This window comes from Malaya genurostris, chromosome 2 (genome assembly GCF_030247185.1).
Source record: "Malaya genurostris strain Urasoe2022 chromosome 2, Malgen_1.1, whole genome shotgun sequence".
In the NCBI taxonomy this organism is placed as follows: domain Eukaryota; kingdom Metazoa; phylum Arthropoda; class Insecta; order Diptera; family Culicidae; genus Malaya; species Malaya genurostris.
In genome coordinates, this window is record NC_080571.1 from 293,354,717 (window position 1) to 293,377,579 (window position 22,863).

Consider the following 22,863-nt stretch of genomic DNA (forward strand, 5'->3'; position numbering starts at 1 on the left):
ACTTCTTGATAAAAGCAAAAGGAATGAGTATATGAAAAAAGTGACAAAATCAGAATCGACCTTCTCCGATTTGGATGAAACTTCGCACATGGCTTCAGTATGGCAAACCATAAGTTTTGAACCGAATGGAGAGGTCAATCCGACTCACGACTGATTTTTAAAAAGGGCGTATGCATTTTTGCATTTCACAAAAATTGCCTTTTTCAAATCGTTGTAACTCGGAAACCGTTAATTGTACAAAAATGGCGTTCTGGAAGAAGTTGTAGGGAATCGATTGGGCACTCTAAAAAAATATACACTGAAAAAAAATTTTGATTTTTTTTCTCGATAATTACAAAATAATCCGAAAAAGTTAAATAAATATAAAAACATGGTTTTAATTTTTTTTGATAATTTTTATTTTAAAGCTTTTATTAAAACCTACAGATTGATGGCTATTCCATCCGTGCCTTTTGAAAAATGAAGAAGTTACAGGTAAAACAATTTACAGATATATTCGAAATTTCAAGTTCTCGTTGAAAGATAATCATTTAAACAGTAGAATATCATTCTACATCTCAATCTCAAGAACAGTTATTTTTAGAAGAAAAGATATCATGATTAAATCTATTGCCTTTAATCTGTAAATTGTTTTAGCTGTAACTTCTTCATTTTTGAAAAGGCACGGATGGGATAGCCATCAATCTGTAGGTTTTAATAAGAGCTTTAAAATTAATATTATCAAAAGAAATCGAAACCCTGATTTTTTTTAATTTAAATTTTTGGTTCATTTTGAAATTATTGAGAAAAAAAATCTAAAATTTTTTTCGGTGTGAATTTATTTAGAGTGCCCTATTGATTGCCTACAACTTCTTCGTGGACGCCATTTTTGTACAATGAACGGTTTCCGCATTACAACGAGACCCGTAAACTGTTTTAGCTGTAACTTCTCATTTTTCAAAAGGCACGGATGGGATAGCCATCAATCTGTAGGTTTTAAAAACAGCTTTAAAATAAAAATTATCAAAAAAAAATTAAAACCATGTTTTTTTTATTTAACTTTTTTTGTTATTTTGTAATTATTAGGAAAAAAAAATCCAAAATTATTTTCAGTTTATATTTTTTTTAGAGTACCCAATCGATTCCCTACAACTTCTTCCTGACCGCCATTTTTGTACAATTAACGGCTTCCGAGTTACAACGATTCAAAAAAGGCAATTTTCGTGATATGCAAAAATACATACGCCCTTTTTAAAAATCAGTCGTGAGTCGGATTGACCTCTTCATTCGGTTCAAAACTTATGGTTTGCCATACTGAAGCCATGTGCAAAGTTTCATTCAAATCGGAGAAGATCGAGTCTGATGATCTGCTGAGCATCTCTGGAATTGCTCATAAGAAAAAAGCGTTCAAGCGAAGCAATGCCCTGAAAAGTGTTATGGAGACTTCGCTCCATCAAAAACAACAATAAAACGTTGGTTCACTGACTTCAAACTTGGTCGTCGAGACACCGATGATGCAGAACGCAGTGGATGTCCAAATGAGGCGGTAACACCAGATAACATAATACAATCCAGGTTGCGTGATCTAACTGATATCGTAAAGATATCAAAAGAACGTGTTGGCTTCATATTGCATGAGCATTTGACTATGAGAAAACTGTGTTCAAAGTGGCTGCCGCATTTGTTTACTGTTGACCAGAAACAAGAACGTTTTGATGATTCTGAGCAGTGTTTGGCCATGTTTAAACGCAACAAATCGAAATTTTTGGGTCGATATGTTACAATGGATGAAACATGGATTCATTACTTCACTCCGGAATCAAAACGATTGTCATCTGAGTGGACTGCAACTGGTGAACCTTGTCCAAAGCGCCCGAAAGCACAACAATCGGCTGGAAATGTTATGGCATCGGAATTTGGGGATGTGCGTGGTGTAATATTTATCGACTGTCTTGAAAAAGGAAATACAACTAACAGTGAATATTACAAAGCGTTATTGGAGCGTTTGAAGGCCGAAATTGCAAAGAAGCTACCGCATATGGCAAAGAAAAAAATTGTGTTTCATCAAGGCAACGCTTCGTGTCACAAGTCAATCAAAACTATGGCAAAACTACATGAATTGAACTTCGAATTGCTCCCACATCCACCGTATTCGCCAGATTTGGCTCCCAGCGACTACTGGCTGTTCGAAGACCTGGAAAAATGCTCGCCGGTAAGAAATTTCGCACGAATTCTTCATTCGTTATTGTTCTTCGGTTATCGCTGAAACTGAGGCCTATTTTAAGACAAAAGATTAGAGCGGCGCTGGAATGATTGCGTTGCTCTTGATGGAGATTACATTGACGAATAAAGTAAATTTTGAAACAAAAAAATCGTGTTCTCTTTGTTAGGCCCGGGACTTTTCTGTTGAATAATACGTACCATTTCTCATGACTTTTGCAGGAACTATAGATACTTTTTGAACACGCTTGGCGAGTGGATATCAATAATTTATATTTTGGAATTCTTAAATTCGGTTTTAGGATATTCTTTCAAATCGCTATACAATTTGTATTTCAGAGACGAAATCCTAGATGGCTAAAAAACGTGTTGTTGTGGATTTTTCAGTTTATGCTCTCGTGTGTTCCGCCTTATAATTATACTGTTACAATTATGCAAGTGACGCATTAAAAGTTTGCAAAATTCGCACAATCGTACACAATTCGTATTTGGGATTATCTATATTCGGATGTGTGTAATAAGCATGTCAGTTTCATTCGTATTCACGTCACCCAGTTATGTCTCTGACACTACCCGCCCGCCTTTTTAGCCACATCTCGGGTGAAAAGGTTCGAGTTTTGCTTAATCACCACTTGCCTTGCCACTTAACTTGGTAAAGGTACTACTTGCCCTTCAGAGGGAGGTCGCGATAAAATTTATAATACCAAAATAATGTAATAAGTACCCCTAAGCAGGGGAGTTGAATGTAAAGTTGATCGAGTTTTCCCAAAACGATACTTCTTGCACTTCAAAGTATCATAAGGGCATTTTCAGAGGGGTGAATGAATTAAGGGTCCTAAACAAAAGTCTAGCTGTTTATATGGTCGAACATACCTCCAAAACAATTCAAAAGATTACCACCGAACTTGGCACCAGTAATTCTTACTATTCATAGATTGCCGTAAGGATATTTTATAGGAAACTGAGTGTAGACAGGGAAGTTTGAAGCAAAATGTTTCACCACATTCATACTCTTGCCAATTGCCAGGACAATTTCTGAGATATTTCTGCAGTTCTGTTTACGAAACGATAAACGTCGGGTAATTCAGATAGTTAGTGATAAAAATTCCATTTCTGTGTAAACACACTGACATTGGACCCAATAGTAAATATCAATATGACTTTTGTTTTTAATCCCTACAGGTTACCTTTTAACCCGTGTCGAGGGCAAAATCGGTTCCCCGGAAAAACCACTATCCGACCTCGGACTGATATCGTACCGATCATACTGGAAGGATGTGCTACTGGCGTATCTCTGTTCCCGACCCGGAACAACATTGAGCATCAAAGACATCTCTCAGGTAAGTCAGAGGTGGAGAGACTCGTAAAACGCGAAAAAAAAAAACGTATGACTTCATTACGATGTGATGTGATGATGTGGTCCAATACATATTGTTAGTCCACGAAGAACAGGTCCTGTGGGTTGATATGACAAATGCCATTCGTTTAGTTAAACATTGCTGTCAGGACCGTGTATCGCGATCGCTCTGAATTATTCATGTTATATTTCAATAAATAACGACTTGCTTCCAGGCGGATGCACTGAGAAGATCATGCGTAAAGAGTGCTTGAATTATGTGTCGTCGTTCCTTGTGTCCGAAATGCAAATAGTTTTGCTTACATCAAAGCTTCGAAAAAAATCGTTATCGACACTAATTGCCACTTTATCACGGCACATGACTTCCACACCTATTTGCATATGCTTCACCGTCGGCTCCAACAACTGACCGGACCTCATTGGTGATGACACATGGCTGTCACGAAGCGTATCGTTCCATAGAATGTCTCTCAGCCGCAATGCAGAAGCATTTTGATAGAATATAAATAAAATTAAAACAACATGATGATTATGATCGAGCGGCCAGCCAGATAATGATAGATATTCGCCAAAATGTTCGGTAGTATTTTCTAGAACATTGTGCGAAGATGGTTTCGCCGGTTGAACACCCATCAGACATGGGATGGTCCTAAATTGAGACCTTCTTTAACGATAATTTGGAGCTTACGCGTGATTGATGGGTTGCTCATCACCATTCACAGGTTCACGTGCCGAGTGAAGGGCCCCAAAATAAAAAAAAAATGAAACGGTCTGTCGTGTCGTGTCTGGAGTTGCTCGTACAAAGTAATACCTAAATTATTATACATTAATATTGAAAAGCTATTACTCAAGTTCGCACAGGGTGGCACAAGATAATTGGCAGATGGCAACACGATTGAAACCGTTGAACCTGAATGTAGCAGGACAGGTGCCGCCAATATACTTCTTTCGGACACTTTGGCGCAATTACTGGCGATTGTGGCATGAAGACGATATCTTGTCAATGAATGTGTGTATGTGTATGTGTGCTTGGCGGCTTTCGGCACGGTACTTCATTTGCATTCGTTGGACCAATATATTCAACATATTTCAACTACTTTAATTTAGTTAGTTAGAAATGCTGAATTCAGGGTGAACAATGTTTGTTTTTATGGACGGAAAGTCTTCCTCCGTTAAAATAGAGGATCATGCTTTCTTCATGTATTATCTGGACGTAAAAAATTAACTGATTCATCCGGGAACTATTTGAATGAAATGAAAATGTTGATAATTGAAAATGAAGGTCGTTTACAGCATTTCAAATGAAATAGAACTTAAAAAACTGTTACTATTTGGATTTAATAAAATTTCAACCTTGTCTGTCCAGTACATCTCACCATATTTTGGACACTCGGTTTGCTAACCCGTAACAACCATTTCGTTCCATCATCTCTTCAACTCAGTCGCATCCTGAATTACTCTCTCAAACTTTTGATTTTTTACAATTATCCAGTATTGCTCAAATGGGTGGAATTGAGAGCAGTTGGGTGAGTTGACGTCCTTTTCGTAGAAATCCAATACCGCTGTAGCACTTCTTCGCTGTTGGAACAGCTTCACAAATCAGGTCACAACGTTACCGGTCCGTTGTGAGCTGTAATGTACCGAAGCATACGCTTTATCAGGTACTCCTACTTGTTGCAACTGCAAATACTTATCCAGATCATAATCTACGATTAAATTCCGAAGTGGATGTCAACAATTAATTTTCAGCTCTCGGCTTACAACAAGTACAACTTTTTTGAAACAAAATGAATCGTTTCATAATATTCATCACTGAAAGACGTTTCCTCTGTTGTTCTGTTACCTGAGCAATACTTTATTTGGCTTGTTTTGCATGTTTGATAACGATGTGTATGAAATTGAGAAAATGGGTTAAAAAACATTAAATAATTTACCCTGTCGTTGCTTTATAATCTTATAGCATTAATTCCAGCTGAATCGAGGATGTCGTAGAATTCATACATAGGCTGCATTTTCTCACCATTTGGCCGGTCATAACGACTCTAAGTTTTGTATTCTTATAAAATTTCATGACACCTTAGTAATAGGTATGTTTTTTGCATTTAAAAAATGGACTTGTTTCGAATGGTGATAAAATTTCCATGAATGGTAATTATTTTAGCTTACTTGCAAAACAATTCTACGCCCTTGTGAGCAACTTTCCGGCAGTTAACCAGAACATTCGGCATGGCGGACGAAAACATGCGTTACGGCATGTTTTTGAGTTTTTTCTTTGTTTTATTTATAAATTCCTGCTCAGTTTTCGCGACAAAATTGTTGGAGTAGATCTTACGGTTCAGGTTTGCTCAGAAATTCTCGATGGGACACAGCTGGGGGAACTTGAACGAGTTCGCCGACTTGGGTACCATATCGATATTCAGCTGCTCCATCTCCTCCAACGATCGCTTCAAGTAGTGGATAGATTCGGCCAGAATATCGCGTTTTCGCCCTTATGGTATTTCTCGATGACGCAACTTCCGCCAGGCATTTCGTTCAATAAATTTCTCCGTTCACGGCCAGTCCAAAGCGAAAGAAGAGCGGCATCGACATCTCTTTCGCGTCGATTGTCAGCCGCACTTGTTGTGTGAAATGTAGTTGGGGAACTTGGTGTGTAAAATGTAGTTCGTCTCGGAGCTCGCTTCCTTCGTAGGGGAAGTAAAATACGACGTGCCTTGTCAGTCGTTGCCATCCAGGGTAAGATAGGTCTCGTCGTCCATCACCGATTTGCCGAGAAAATCGAGTTGACCATCTTATTCGGCCGCTGCCTCTGCGTCAGAGCCTGCAGCATCGAAACCAGTGGTCGCGACTTCCGTTTCCTGACATGCATGCTAATGTTCGACAGGTACTTTTTCATTGTTTGCTAAGTCAAGCGCACGCAGCGGTGGAGTCACTTTTCCATCGGTCTTCTTTTCTTTCTTTGGAGCTTCTTGTTACTCAGGGTAGTCGGCCGTCCGGAACCGGGTTTTCTATCCATGCTCTGATTGTTGTCTAATAGTGCCAAGATATTGTAGATGCCTGAACGGAGTTGCTTCACAGTTTTTGCTATCACAGTTAGAGTTCGACTGATAGAGCTGTCAAATTTTGTCTGCTGACTCATGGGTTACTAGGATTGATACTGATTGGATAATTCCGTCAGTGCGGGTGAAGGTAAACCCATGGAAAATCGGCAATTTTTGTTCATTTTTTATGCAAACGTTATCATAAAGACTGTTCTAGAAATGGTGCACAGAACGCGGACTGTCACTGAGGAAGATAGCAAAATGGAAGGAGTAAGTGAAAAAGCCATGCGAAATGCAATCAGGTTCGGTGAGGATAACACCTTTGAGGTAAAACCGAAAACGGGTCGAAAAAAAAGGTCCTGCTAACCCGCAGTTGGATAAACGTATACTGAAGGCGTTCTAGCAAAAGAAGGAGGTTTCAGTTCGGGATGTGGCCAAAAAAGTGGGCACTTCGAAGTCAAATGATCTTCGTGCTGAAGAACGTTTGAATCTTCGAACCTATAAGAAGCAGAAACAATCAAAACGTAGTCCGAAACAAGAAGCATCGATCAGGCCGAGGGTTCGAAAGCTGTACAACACGATTCTTGATGGAAATTTGAACTGCATAATCATGGACGACGAAACCTACGTGAAACTGGATTACAAATTCTTTCCGGGACCACAATATTATACGGTGCGAGAAAGGCAAGTGTTAAACCAGTCCGACACATCGATTAAAGTCGAAAAATTTGGTAAGAAAGCTATGGTCTGGCAAGCAATTTGTAGCTGCGGTAAGATTTCGAAACCCTTCATCACCACTGCTTCAATGAACAGCGAAATAAACATCAAGGAATGTTTACAAAAACGACTTCTACCCATGATTCGAAGCCACAAGGGTCTTGTTGTCTTCTGGCCAGATCTTGCTTCTTGCCACTACTCGAAATCAACAGTAGAATGGAATACTACCAAAAATGTCACTTTCGTCCCAAAAGACATGAATTCACCAAATTACCCACAACTTCGACCAATTGAGAAATTTTGGGCATTAACGAAATCACATCTTAGGAAACATGTCTCGGCAGCCGAAACCATTCAACAGTTCGAAAAAGATTGGAAAAAGTGTCAAAACTTTTCGCCAAGAAGTCTGTACGGAATTTAATGAGGAACGTTTGCAAGAAGGTATGCCAGCTAGTCTACAATGGCTAAGTAGAAAATGTTGAGAATAATATTCTGTTGTTGTAGTCTAATATTATCAGTATATCGAATAAAATTTGAATATCTAACACTTGTGAATTATTTACAGCGAAATCAAAGTACGTCCATACTTTCTGGGACAGTCTTTACGAGAAGTCAAACAGTAACTCTGAAGAAATGATTAAACACAAGTGAATTATGTTCAGCTGAAAATCAAAAGACTTTTATGCTTCCCAGTAGAAATAGTGTTATGGCGTTTTCGAAACAAGTAGAACCCAACTTAATTTCGACTCCAACTACTATCAAATGTATTGGTTTTGGGGATGTCTGTTGCATAGGACGCTGATCTTACAAGACAGTTGTCGAATATCTGAGCCCCGTCGTAGAAGGATTCTTTCTGTCAATAGGATTATTGCATTAGCCCCTCAATGATTCTGTACGCTAAGAATCAACTGCGAAGTCTGTTGAAACAAAAAGTAAAAGAAGACTAATATCTATCAGGAAATGATATCTCATGGAACGTAATTCGTCTCTGACACAAACTTCAATTTTTATTTGCTGGCAGAGGATTAATTGCAATTTGGAAGTTGTGTCTTTGGAAAACTACGATTCACGTGGACCACACTATTCCTAACCCGAACACCTAGTAGTTTGATTGCATGATAAATGTAATTCTCTCTTAGATTGCGTGATTTTTATGGCATGACGATAATGATTAAAGACTGTCTCAGAAAGTATGGACGCTTTAACTTTAATTTACGCGCAGTGTCGTGGGCGCGTTAATTAAATTTCGATTAAATTAAATAAAACATCGCGTTATTTCCAATTTTTCGCTCAAAACAAAAGTTTTTTCAATTTCACTTCATTCAAATACAAATAACATATGAAATCTAACTACGTCCACATGAAGAAGTATCTAGGATCATCTGAATTTATTCAGAGACTATGGAAGTCCGCGAGAGATGTTGGAAGATGCAAGAACTCAATGTTTGTTCGCTGTATAGCTTTTAGAGCTACACATTACTTGCTTGTCTTCTTTGATATATTCCAAACATGTTCTCAGTCTTCCAAGAACTTCAGGAAAATCAGGCATTAGTATTTACACGAGAAATCAGCAGCATATGTATATTTTTTCAATGTTGTTAATAGTCGTGGAGCTACATACTGCTTACTTGTTTACTTTGAACTGTTCCAGGCTGCTATAACGAGTGTGAACCATGAAGATAAGTTCTTTAATGCACTTTGTTGTGCTGGTAGATCTTAAATCCTAAACTTTAGGTAGTTTTTGGGTGTCTAGAACATTACCAATGTCTATGAATTGCATGTGGAATGACGAATATGGATCACAAATAAGAAACTCGTCAACGTCATCGATTTCTTTGGTAGGTCTTAAGGCCTGTGTTCCAAGTAGGTTTTGGATGAGCAAAAACTTCTATAGATTCTATCACATGTTAAATTTCTGTATTCGAGCACATATCGCAGTCAGAAGTCATACGAAAATCACCAGTTACACGTTTATACAGTCTGTTACATAAGAGCGTGGTCACTGTTGTGAGAAAATGAAAAGATTCAACACAAAAAGTACTTTTGAATATTGTTTCATTAGAATTAAAAGTTACATGCAAATACATTAATAGCAAGTCCAATCTCATTCAGTGTTAATAATGGATTGACACCTTCGAGACTTTCCACTTTATCGATCGCAAGTAATCGTGACCACATTCTTATGTGACAGACTGTATATTGACATCTTTTTTTTTCACAGAATTTTTGCATGCCAGTGGTCTTAACTAGATTCTATGAAACTAAACAATTCAGTAACGTACACTTCACAATATTCAATTCACTGAGGGATGTTGGATTGTTTTGTATATGTATAAATAAAAATTTCCTATATTTTGCAAAATTTTTTTTTATGCGAAAATAGCGTCATTTAAAAAACCGTAAGAAGTCGCGCAAATTAAATTAGCGTAAATTACGGGTTTAGTGTAGTTTACATTTGCTATCGAGCGATTGTAAGTTTCCTGATTTATGCCCAAAATTCTTCAATTAGTCGAACTTGCGGAATATTTGGTGGTTTAATGGCTTTTGGAACATTGCATTTTTAGTTGTAAATCGTTGTAACGTTGATTTCACGTAATGACAAGATGCAAGATCTGGTAAGAAGACATAAGGATCCTGGTGACTTCGAATCGAGGGTAGAAGTTGTTTTTGTAAACATTTCTTGATGTATATTTCGCTGTTCATCGAAGACGCTGGAATGAACGGTTGCGAAATCTTACCGCAGTCACAAATTGCTTGTCAGATCCGGCTAAAATTTGGAATTTGCGTCGTCCATGATTGTACAGATCGAATTCCCAGCAAGCATAGCATCGCACAACTTTCGAACTGTGGACCTAATTGATGCTCCTTGATTTGGAATGTGTTCGTTTTGCCTTTCTCATATATAAATGTTATGCAATCGCTGTGAAAACCGACTTCACAACCGAGGCCCGGAGGCCGAGTGTCATATACCATTCGACACAGTTCGTCGAGATCACAAAATGTATTTGTGTGTACGTATGTGTGTGTATGTATGTATGTATGTGATAAATATTGTCGTTCAATTTTCTCAGAGATGGCTTTCACAAATTCAGATTCAAATCAAATTTCTCATGGTCCCATAGACTACTATTAAATTTTATCCAGATCTGACTTCCGGTTCCGTAATTACAGGGTGATATGCACCAAAAAAAGGAAAAAAAGAGTCACACACGTTTCTCTGAGACGGCTGAATCGATTTTCACAAACTTAGATTCAAATGAGAGAACTTATGGTCTCATACAATTTTCCTGAATTTCATCTGAATCCGATTTCCGGTTCCGGAGTTACAAGGAAATATGTGCAAATTTATGAAAAAGTGCGCACTAAATTTTCTCGGAAATTTCTTGAGCGATTTTCACAAACTAAGAAGCATATAAAAGGTCTTAAATTTTTAAAAAAAAATCCCCAAAAAGTTTATCTAGATCCGACTTCCGGTTCCGATATTACAGTCCGATAAGTGAAAATTTTCAATTTCATGAGTATTTTTCACAAGCGATGGCGAAACGAGGTGCACATTTTCATAAAACTTACTGCTAAATTCATCTAGTTAGTAGATCTTGTTAGTTAGTGAATATATAAAACTACTTGGGGACTACTAGTCCTCGGTTTCCGCTTCCGAAAGCACCGATAATAGTAAAGAAAATCTCCAAAAACGGCTGATGTTCACGAATCATGATTCAAATTAAAGCTCTCATTTTCATTAAATATACTGTGCAATTCATCGAGATCCGACTTCCGGTTCCGAAATCATAGGGAGATGAGTGTCAAAATATTTAAATCGTCATTGAAAATGACGATGCAAAATTGGTACGTGTCGGTACGTGCGGCTTTGCTCCGTTCACAGCGTGCTTTGTTCAATTTCGTATAGCACGCAGGATTGCCACATTTAAATCTATATTTTTCAGGTTAAATATATGTAAATTTGTAACTCTTTTATTTAATTTGTACCTACTTGTTAGTGTTATTACAAAATCATGATAACGATGCTTTTCTATGAAAGTACGCTTGTTGCCTTTTTCATATAGAAAGTTTATGTAATCACTTGAAAAATTGATTAGTGAAAATTGGCACGAAGGGCTAAGTGTTCTATTTTAGTCGACACAGTTTATCGAGCTGAGCAATGTCTGTGTTTGTGTATGTATGTGGGTGAGTGTTTGTCAAATAATGTCACTCATAAAATAAAATAATCTCATAGTCCCATAGGTTGCTATTGAATTTCATCATGCTTTCATACACACTTAGAAAAAGTTACAACTTTATAGATGCACATTAAAGGAGTATCGCGACTCACTTTCATTTTTCGCGTTCAATTTTGTATATGATGGCTGACTCGATTTCAACTAACTTATACCGTTTTCGTTTATTGTCAGAGCAACCCGAAAGCTGACCCAGAGTCACCCAAACAACGTTTGATATGTTTATTTTCGCTCTAGATCGAACTCCAATCGCGTAGTTTCGCTCTGAAAATTTTCTCGGGTCGCACCACGCATCCATGCGAGTTTGTTTATTTTTTCTTTTTTTTCATGAGTTATTGTTTAGGGCGCGTACCACGTGTTCGTTTTATTCGGAGTCAGAGTCGCCCGCGTCTAGGTTCAAAAACGAAAACGGTATTAGGCTCGTTTGAAAGCTACTATTAGGCGATTGAATAAGTTCGAAGACTTCTGGTTCCGGAGATATAATGGCATAAGTGACGTAACCTACAAAACGCGTTGTTTTTTTCGCGCTCAATTTGCTCGAAAATTACTGAGCCGATTTCAGCAAAGTTATGCACATTTGAAGCTACTGTTGGGCCATTTATCAAGTTTGAAGTACAATGGCTGTGACTTTTGATTCCGGGGATAAAATGCTATAAATGACGTAACCGACCAAACATGTTGATTTTTTTGCGCTCAATTTTATCGACGATAGCTAAACCGATTTTAACAAACTTAGGCTCGTTTGAAAGCTGCCATTGTGTCATTGATCAAGTTCGAAGATCAAATGGCTGTGACTTCTGATTCCGCAGATATAATAGCATAAGTGACAAAACTGACAAAACGCGTTGTTTTATTACCGTTCCATTTTCTCTAAGAAGGCATAACCGATTTTAATAAACTTAGACTCGTTTGAAGGTTTATTTCAGGTCATCGACCAAGTTCGGAAATCAAACAGCTGTTACATTCGATTCCGGATAAATAATGGCAGTGGTGTGTTTATCTGAACGAGCAACAATCATCGAATAGCTGTACCGTGAAACAGTAGCAATCTTGTTTGAGCGATTACTTTAAAATTGAATATGATGGGACCAAATTTGCATCATTTTGAGTAATTGTAGAATCATTATTGAAGAATGACATCCCCTAATTATCGTTAACCTACCGACATGTAGAACAACATTTTTTTCCGAAACGATGATATTCTTGTTTTGAGTGCGTAAAAAGTCGGTTTATGGTAGTTTCAGCGAAGTTAGCATATTCTAATGACACTTTTTCTTGTTTATTTTGTTGTTGTTCCTGCAAACCGTTCCAAGCATCATCTTTCCAAAGAGCGTCCAAGTGCGTGAAAAGAAACACAAGCTCTTATCAGCATATTATCGCTTTTTGTGAGCCGCCTGAAGCGATCGATAATATTCGTTTAAATTGGAGTACCTTCGGTGGAACAAGACAAAATACACGCATAATAAACATCATTACAGGATCAACGTCGGATATCTTACTCTTCTGCGTCTACCTTCCGATTCGTGTGTAGACCATAAAAGACCCGTCGGTTAGCAACACGGTGCCAGAAGAAGATTATTATGGTCCTTTTTTTCAGATATATATTTTTTTTAAATCATGGCATGTGCAGAATAATGTTCCATTGCAGAACAGGGATCGAACAGTCCTGGTCGAGAGCATTCAATTTCTGATACCATGAGATGGTAAAAGATCGGTGCGTTTTTTTTTTTGAGAACAAGGTTCATCGAATTGATAACTGAAATCACGTTGGCAGGTGTGAAAAGGGAAAATTGATAATTAAAACTTTGGTACTGCCGTGTCGGGAGAAGTGGATTGGGTCCTTCGGTCGCTGGGTCTGGACGATCGATTAATTTATGATCTCAACCGACAGTGGAGAGTACGAGATAATTATTCATTATATCGTTGTAATTTCGGATAATATCGCGATCGTATGAAGTCCGCGTCAGGAGCAAGCAGAAGGCAGCAACCACTCAAGATCCAGCCGGCTCTCCTGTAATAAATAATAACGTCTAATTTCGAATAGTATCTTCTTTTTGATCGCTTTCAGAGAAATTCGAATACCCCGCACTGAGCCGGGCGCTGTACATATTCTTATTTGCACACATACCTCCGCTTGCTAACCTCACCAAAAATTTTTATGATTTCAGGAAATGGCTATCAATTCATACGATATCGTCAGCACACTGCAAGCCCTCGGGATGATGAAGTACTGGAAGGGTAAACACATAATACTGAAAAAGCAGGTGGGTAATTTTTTCTGTTTTCCTTTTGCGTTTTCATTTCGATTCCTAACCGCGCGCGGCGGCGCGGTCATCAGGTTTCGTCACCAATTGCTGTAAGGTTGGGATCGGTTCTGCTTCGGCTTTGCGCGTTGGTATCAATATCACTTATCCTTGCGCGAGCTTCTAATTGCAACCGTCGAAATGGCTATAGCGGCACTTTGCGGTTGGCTCGAGCGCTCGGAGCCTCGTCAGGTATCGCATCGGATCCGTGCCGACAACGAGATCGAGGGTTTCAGATCCCTGCTCGGCGAGAGAGGGTAGGCCAATAAAAAAGGGGTTCAAGAGTTCGCTTTTACAATTTATTGCAGCTTTTATATTTGTTTCTTATGCTCGGTTTGGGCCTTAGTGCTTTTATTTCCCACTCGATGAGTGAGTTTAGCAATTTAAATTTTTTTCGCGTATATTAACATGGTTAGTGTGTAAAATTATCATCACCATAAGTTATTAATGAGCTCCCGTAATCTATTTGATGACGTTATTTTTAACAAGTGATAATCATCATACAGTTAAAATGTATTTTTTGAACCTGGTACACCTCTCTCAGCGAGCCTAGATGGAAGGTCTTGTTTTAATGCTGGAGTTATGAACTAGAAATCCAAGACCTAAATAAAACATTCAAAATAAACAGTTGCTTTAGATCAAATTGTGTCGTGCCCAATTAAACGTATCGAATGAACAGACGGTGCTCTGCGATCGAAGGTGATTTCATCAGTTCGCTTTTTTTGCTTGTTCGAGACAGTCGACACAATAAACCGTTTATAGCCAGAACACACAGAACAATATCTCGGTTGATTTTTCATTAGGGCGTATAAGCAAGTGACAGTTTCTCTTTAATCACTCTCTCTTTCTATTATTGTGATGTGATTAAAAAGATTTTCTTTGGTATCACTATTCTGTTTGAAAGTCGAAAGTTTCGGGTATCATTTCATGCATAGAGTTGAGTGATAAACGTGGAAACCGCTTGGTAATTAATAGAAGAGAAAGTAAACAAAGAGAAACTGTCACTTGCTTATACGCCCTTTTGAAACATTAACCGAGTTATATGATTGTCTCTAATAAGACGGTTGAGAAATGAGCAAATTTTACAAGCAAATGACCAGCGGTGTAACGGTCAAAGAAAAACCTGTTTTAATCCACCTAGTGCTGTAATGATGCCTTTCTCATGTACATATAATATTGTGGTATTCTATTCAAAATTTTTTTCTTCGATTTTTGAAAGAAACCAAGAGATTGTTTATGCATACCATACAGAATAGAACAGTGCTTTGATTGCGTAGGTCATCCTTAAGAAAACGAAATGGGTTCACTATTATATGCACTTTCGGCACCGGAACCCGAGAACCGGTATAATCAAAGTCGGTTCGTACGGCTACCAACTAACAAAACACACAAACTCTTCTCGTACGCACTCTGAATTACGATTTAAATGTTTGTTGCATGCGAAAATATTTTAAGTGACGGTGTACAATATTGAACACACTTTACCCTATAACTCCGGAACCGGAAGTAGGATCCGGATGAAATTCAGGAATTCCGTATGGGACCACGAGGCCTTTCATTTGAATCTAAGTTTGTCAAAATCGGTTCAGCTATCTCCGAGAAAACCTAGTGAGATTATTTGACACATACACACACACACACACATACATACACACACACCCACAGACATTGCACAGCTCGATGAACTGAGTCGAATGGTATATGAATGGTATATTTTCACTAGCCGGTTTTTCAAGTGATTGCATAACCTTTCTTGTTTGAGGAAGACAAAAAAACAATCGCTGTTGGCTTCGAGCAGTGTAAAACTTGACTTTCAATACAAGAACTTAAAACTTTGCTTGAGAATGATGGAGCATTAGAGACTACTTGTGTTAAAGTTCAAACTTGAGCTTGAACATTTGTCATTTTCACTACACAATTAACAGCCATAAGGTTAACATTTACACCAGTGATTCCCAAACTGGTCCCTACAGCCCATTAGTGGGCTTCGATACTTAAAAAATCTTTCTGAGCAAGGCCCTGTGTAAAATGTATTCATGACAAGTTATATACACGGAAAGAAATCCGTTATTGCTGTCATGATTAGAACTTCATAGATTGAAGGTAAAAAACGGTACGCAGTATATGGGTCGACAATGCAGTACAATACCGTAAAATACAGTACGGATACGAGCGTAATTCATAATCGATCAGTGATCAGAACGTTATCTTCGTACCACTTCTTTGCCGGTTTCGCGTAACGGTACGATAGAGTGTGGCTTGGATTACTAAATTTGTTGCACTTTCAGATTACTTGCCACACCAAGTACTGCAGCTGGGTGTGACAGGCGATTAAAGTGTCCACTTTAATGTGCGTCTCGCGGTACAGCTTTGTTTGTCGAAGTCATCTCTATGGCCATCGCCAGAGTGTGATAAAAAATTTTACATGTAAACGTTACACTCTAAACAAATTTTACACAAAATTTAATCAATTTTCACTCATAAAATAGAAAGTAATATTCAAGTTTTTATTCAACCTTTAACTTTTCGACTTTTTATACAAACCGAATCGATTGATTTTTGGATGATGTAGAGAAAAAAAACACGTTTTTTGAATTCGATCATGCAACGATATTCAGACGGTCACGATCTCGTAGAATTGCCTGTACCACTAAACGCACCGTTACATCACGAGTTCACCGGAGATTTATAATATTTATTTTATTTATTAACTGACTATATCATCGCCACACCTCACAACTGGCTCCCGAATTTCGAACCTATCGCACATGCTGCGCGTGAAGAAAAAAAATTGTATTTTACGGCCAAAAAAATAAACGAAATTCAATAAAAAAAACTGTCTCGAATATAAAATTTACGGTAAACGCATGCTGAATGCACGATCGAGGGCTGACGCTACACACACAAAAAAAGGAATGTGGTATAAATTTACGATCTGGTGTAATTGGTTCACCATCGGTAGGCAGTCTTTTGAGGATATAAATTCTGAAGTGAATTCATTTGTGTACAAAGAAAAACATTTTTCACTACCGGTTTTTCCTTAAAGATAGCATCAATTTGAACGTAATCAAACTTAATTTATGTGTTCGCATCCCCATAAAAATCAGCTTATTTCAAATTGATTTCAATGTGAATTTTATTCTCTGATGTTTGAGTCGAATGCGCAAAGTTTTCAACTTCGGAGCCCTTCAAGTGCAGGATTTCTCACTCTCGCAGTATTCTTATTCCAATAGCAAAATTATATGAACCGACTAACGTAACTGTTACTTGAACTGATCCATGATTCTAAGTTTCAAAGTAGTGGGTGCAACAGAGTGCATTGTGTCAATCTGATTTCCACGCGTGACCGGAGCAGTGCCCCGTAATGTCACCCCATTGAGCACATGTCATGATCGTTCCAGGGCGAAGCTCATGGTGTGCAGCATGCCACGTGAACCCGGCGGCGTTGGCGGTTAGAAACTAAGTCGTAGTTTTCAGTTACCATGTCTCCAATCTGTCGTACTGACATCTGAAATGAGAATTAATGTAGATAGTTCACGTTTCCTGGCCGGTTGTCACTTCCCGTCGGTACGGGGAGATAGTTGGAGAATAACATTTTGCTTAGAACAAGAATGGACCGGACCGGTGAAGTTTGTCTCACAATTCAGCAGTAATCAGTAGTTTTTCTTCTGTAGTTGAATTACGATAATGGATCTTGAACCCAGTCACTAACTAACTAACCGATGTTTTAGGCTGTCCAAACAAATAACGCATAATAAGTAACCGGCTTATGGACAACCATCATCTTCAAACTGTTTAGTTACCCAACATAACCAGTTGTCGGGCTGTCATATAGCGTAATTACTAAACGATCCTTTTGTTCTCGGCGAAAATGCAAATCTTGGCCTGTCCAAATGGCACCTTAAAGGCATATCAAAACAGCAGATGCACCGATGATGTGCGACGGTTTTAAAATTCTAACGTATCTTAACAGACTTCCAGCAGCTTCAAGGGATGTGCAATCGCCGGATACCGTTGCATCGTTCTCAGCTGACGTTGCACTTGAGTTGTTCAAATTACTAAAGCAATTTTTGGACCACACACCTTGCGTAATTTCCTGAAGGTTGTTACTTGATTTAATAGATAATTTCGGAAAATTTGCTTTCGTATGATGAAAGTTCATCATGAAATGTTGAAAATCCTTACCTGCACGGACCTAATAATACCCTATTAACATTAAATTAAACGGTGGTAGGTAATCGTTGTTTTGTCGCGAAAACGACTTACTTTACTCTAATATATTCCCAAAGAACTATAAGAAGTTTTTCTACTATGTAAATCTTTTTATGCCGATTGGTTTAGGTCCAGAGCTCAGTTCCAGTCTCCAGAATTGAATCAATTGCGGGACATTCGCAGAGCCAGTTTTCCTTCAAAGAAGATCGATTGCGTCATCCTGCTGCTGGTCGTTTGCATTGGAGCAAAATACAACGACAACGATGGGGAACATTATGCAAAAGCAGCCCTTCTAATGGCTCCAAATGTTATCTAAAGAACTATAAAGACTATAAACTGTAAATCGGAGATAAAACCCATCAATAATTTGATCAGCTTTAAGCAATGGATCCCCTACAGCGTATTATCTTCCACTGAAGTATACTAATCCGAAATAGAATAATCGACATAAAAATTCTGCATGTTTCTATTTTGTTTTACTCTCATTTATTCCACGTTGTTTTATTTGTTTGGTAGAAAATATTCGACGCCGATAAGCCAATCTTTAGTATAAATGCACCGGTACAATTTTGAAAGCAAACTACGAACGATTATCATTTTTATTCTTATTCACGTCCTCCAGTTATGTCTGTGACATTATTCACCCGGCTTTTTGATTTCTATTTTCAGTTCAGTTAAGCCCTAACAAGAAACTGTACTTTTGCGACTTTATCAAATTTAACAAGAACTCCCATTTCATTCACCTGGCTTGGAAGCATACAATTTTCACTTAAGCATGAGTCATTTAATATCTGGACACACTGTTTATTTTACTCTAGTGCTCCTAGTTGTCAGATCTGGGATGTTTTGACAGCATGACTCATATCATATCAAGGAAGTTATATCTGATGGAAGCCGCGAACCGAACATGAATTTTGTATACCCGTTTCGCGAGGTCGTTAAAATTCGTTAAATTGACGTTCTCAAACATTTTCGATTTTACGTTCTCGAACATTTTTTAAATATCGGGTCTCTTTGTCACCCTTTTTCTTGGGGGAGAGGAGCTTCCATTTTCATCCAGCGAGGATTGAGGAGCACTTTGTTCGTGGTTCGTCTTATCATCTTTTGCCACATCGTCGTTGATAGTTAATGTACATACGTTTTGTTGGACATTGATTGCAGTTGTCCTTGTCTTTGGTTGAAGACTGATGTCCTTCTCGCAGTTTCAGAGCAGGGTTTACCGTAGTGTGCAGGTTGTTTACAAAGCTGACATCTAATCAGCCTATTCTCATAGGTAACCAGCGATTTACCGCCCTGACCACAAATTACATAAGATGGAAATGCCTTATGTCCTTATTACATAACACTCGCCATTCCGAATTCCTCCATACTTCCCTTTCGATGGAAAGAATTTCTCCATACTACGACATTTTTTTCTCGAACGAAATGATCAATGGGCTGCGAGGGAAGGTCATGTACTCGCATTGCTATGGTACCGTCCACCACGTACACAGGGATTTTTTTATTTAACGTTGTCATATTCGACACTGTGAACCTCGTTGGTAATCGAAGCGAATGCAATTGCATCTCGTTCACGTTAAAACATAATGTGCACACCGTTAGACGCCTTGTTGAATTGAATTGAACACGAACTGATGAACAATATTTATTTTTACAGTTATTTCTTACAATTTTCATAAATAATTGAACTTTTGTCATATTCTGGGCCTGTGAAAAATCGCGAACAAAACATCATAATACATTCAAATATTGTGAAATCTGAATTCGTTGAAAAATTTGTAGATCAGCAATTATTTTAAACCTTATGACAAAAAAAAATGACTCGCGTTTTTTTATACTCGCACCATGCCGCGAGTCATTTCGTCATAAGTTCCATTCTACAAAAAACGTTTAGAAAAAAAAATTTAGTCAAGTCTAGTCAGGTCTAGCCAAGTCTAGTCCAGTCTAGTCCAGTCTAGTCCAGTCTAGTCCAGTCTAGTCCAGTCTAGTCCAGTCTAGTCCAGTCTAGTCCAGTCTAGTCCAGTCTAGTCCAGTCTAGTCCAGTCTAGTCCAGTCTAGTCCAGTCTAGTCCAGTCTAGTCCAGTCTAGTCCAGTCTAGTCCAGTCTAGTCCAGTCTAGTCCAGTCTAGTCCAGTCTAGTCCAGTCTAGTCCAGTCTAGTCCAGTCTAGTCCAGTCTAGTCCAGTCTAGTCCAGTCTAGTCCAGTCTAGTCCAGTCTAGTCCAGTCTAGTCCAGTCTAGTTCAGTCTAGTCCAGTCTAGTCCAGTCTAGTCCAGTCTAGTCCAGTCTAGTCCAGTCTAGTCCAGTCTAGTCCAGTCTAGTCCAGTCTAGTCCAGTCTAGTCCAGTCTAGTCCAGTCTAGTCCAGTCTAGTCCAGTCTAGTCCAGTCTAGTCCAGTCTAGTCCAGTCTAGTCCAGTCTAGTCCAGTCTAGTCCAGTCTAGTCCAGTCTAGTCCAGTCTAGTCCAGTCTAGTCCAGTCTAGTCCAGTCTAGTCCAGTCTAGTCCAGTCTAGTCCAGTCTAGTCCAGTCTAGTCCAGTCTAGTCCAGTCTAGTCCAGTCTAGTCCAGTCTAGTCCAGTCTAGTCCAGTCTAGTCCAGTCTAGTCAAGTCTAGTCAAGTCTAGTCAAGTCTAGTCAAGACCAAGGATCAAGGCAAGATCAAAGCAAGATCAAGACAAAATCATTGAAAGACCAGGCTACGTTTTGTCAAATTTAGTCTAGTCTAATCAAGTCTAGTCAACGTTCCTGAAAATGTTGGCCAATAGTAAAGATTGCCATCAGCACGGACCAAACCAAATAAAGACTGTCCCAGAAAGTATGGACGCACTTTGATTTCGCTGTAAATAATTCACAAGTGTTAGATATTCAAATTTTATTCGATATACTGATAATATTAGACTACAACAACAGAAAATTATTCTCAACATTTGCTACTTAGCCATTGTAGACTAGCTGGCGCACCTTCTTGCGAACGTTCCTCATTAAATTCCGTACAGACTTCTTGGCGACAAGTTTTGATACTTTTTTCCAATCTTTTTCGAATTGTTGAATGGTTTCAGCTGCCGAGACATGTTTCCTAAGATGTGCCTTCGTTAATTCCCAAAATTCCTCAATTGGTCGGAGTTGTGGGCAATTTGGTGGATTCGTGTCTTTTGGGACGAAAGTGACATTTTTGGTAGTATACCATTCTACCATTGATTTCGAGTAGTGGCAAGAAGCAAGATCTGGCCAGAAGACAACAGGATCTTTGTGGTTTCGAATCATGGGTAGAAGTCGTTTTTGTAAACATTCCTTGATGTATATTTCGCTGTTCATTGAAGCAGTGGTGATGAAGGGTTTCGAAATCTTTCCGCAGCTACAAATTGCTTGCCAGACCATAGTTTTCTTACCAAATTTTTCGACTTCAATCGATGTTTCGAACTGGTTTCACACTTGCCCTTCTTGCACCGTATAATATTGTGGTCCCGGCAAAGATTTGAAATCGAGTTTCACGTAGGTTTCGTCGTCCATGATTATGCAGTTTAAATTTCCAGCAAGAATCGTATTGTCAGCTTTCGAACCCTCGACCTGATCGATGCTTCTTGTTTCGGACTACGTTTTGGTTGTTTCTGCTTCTTATAGGTTCGAAGATTCAAACGTTCTTTACCACGAAGAACATTTGACTTTGAAGTGCCCACTTTTTTGGCCACATCCCGAACTGAAACCTCCTTCCTTTGCTCGAATGCCTTCAGTATACGTTTATCCAACTGATGGTTAGCAGGACCTTTTTACCTATTTTTATATATATAAAAAATAGGTATAGAATTCGCTCAAATTTTAGAAAATTTTTCCGAGGCCCGGAGGGCCGAATGACATATACCAATCGATTCAGCTCGACGAACTGAGCAAATGTCTGTGTGTGTGTATGTGTGTGTGTCTGTATGTGTGTTGTCAACTAAGAGGTCGAGATCTCAGAGATGACTGAACCGATTTTGATCAAACTAGTCGCAAATGAAAGGTCTCCCCGTCACCCAAAACGCTATTGAATGGTTTTGAGATCGGATGTTTACTTTTTGAGTTATACAAAGTTTTATGTCAAAATTTTCAGTTTTTTGACAGTATCTGTCACAATTGACCTTGAAAACAGAATATGTTTTCAGACTTAGATTCCGCACGGTAATACCTATCCAACAAGCCATAGATTGTTAAAATCCGTCCATTTTTAACGGAGATATCGAAATTTTTCTGTAAGCGACTTCTCCCCCTATTCCAGCAGTAGGAGTTTTGAGCGCTGTATGACAAAGAAATGCTTGGGAGCAACGGAAAACACGATTTTTTATACTGTTACATACAATTGTTTCTAAGTACCAAAAGGATTGTGTACAGCATCCTTTTTCATGACATTTAGCCTCGGACCAATTTTGGCACGGCTCGTTTTTGGCAACATAATCGTTCGAATATGACATATATAAACCAGATGATGGCAGATTTTTTTAAATTATTTTGTTTTAAACTACTTACAGCAATAAATGCTGGAACAACATAACATCCATATACCATTCGAATCAGTTCGTCGAGATCAGCAAATGCGTGTGTGACAAATAATTTCACTTAATTTTCTCGGAAAATTTCTTTTCTACAAATTCAGATTCATACGAAAAGTCGTATGCTCCCAAACAAAGTTCCTGCATTATGTTTGGCTCCGACCTCTGGTTCTGGAACTACAGGATCAAAATTGTGTAACTCATTTTTCTCGTAGATGGCTGAACCGATCTAAGATTCAAATGAAATCTAAGAATCATCTAAGATTCAAATGAAAAGTTTCAAGG

General features: G+C 38.5%; 1 protein-coding gene across 1 annotated transcript in view; it reads left to right on the forward strand.

The window, feature by feature from the left end:
* Positions 1–22,863, forward strand: part of LOC131430611 (histone acetyltransferase KAT7) — a 248,692-nt gene that overhangs the window by 199,261 nt on the left and 26,568 nt on the right. The window contains exons 7-8 of the mRNA XM_058595714.1: positions 3,382–3,539; positions 13,715–13,810. Of these exons, the coding sequence (XP_058451697.1) occupies positions 3,382–3,539; positions 13,715–13,810 (254 nt within the window). The remainder of the gene's footprint in view (positions 1–3,381; positions 3,540–13,714; positions 13,811–22,863) is intronic.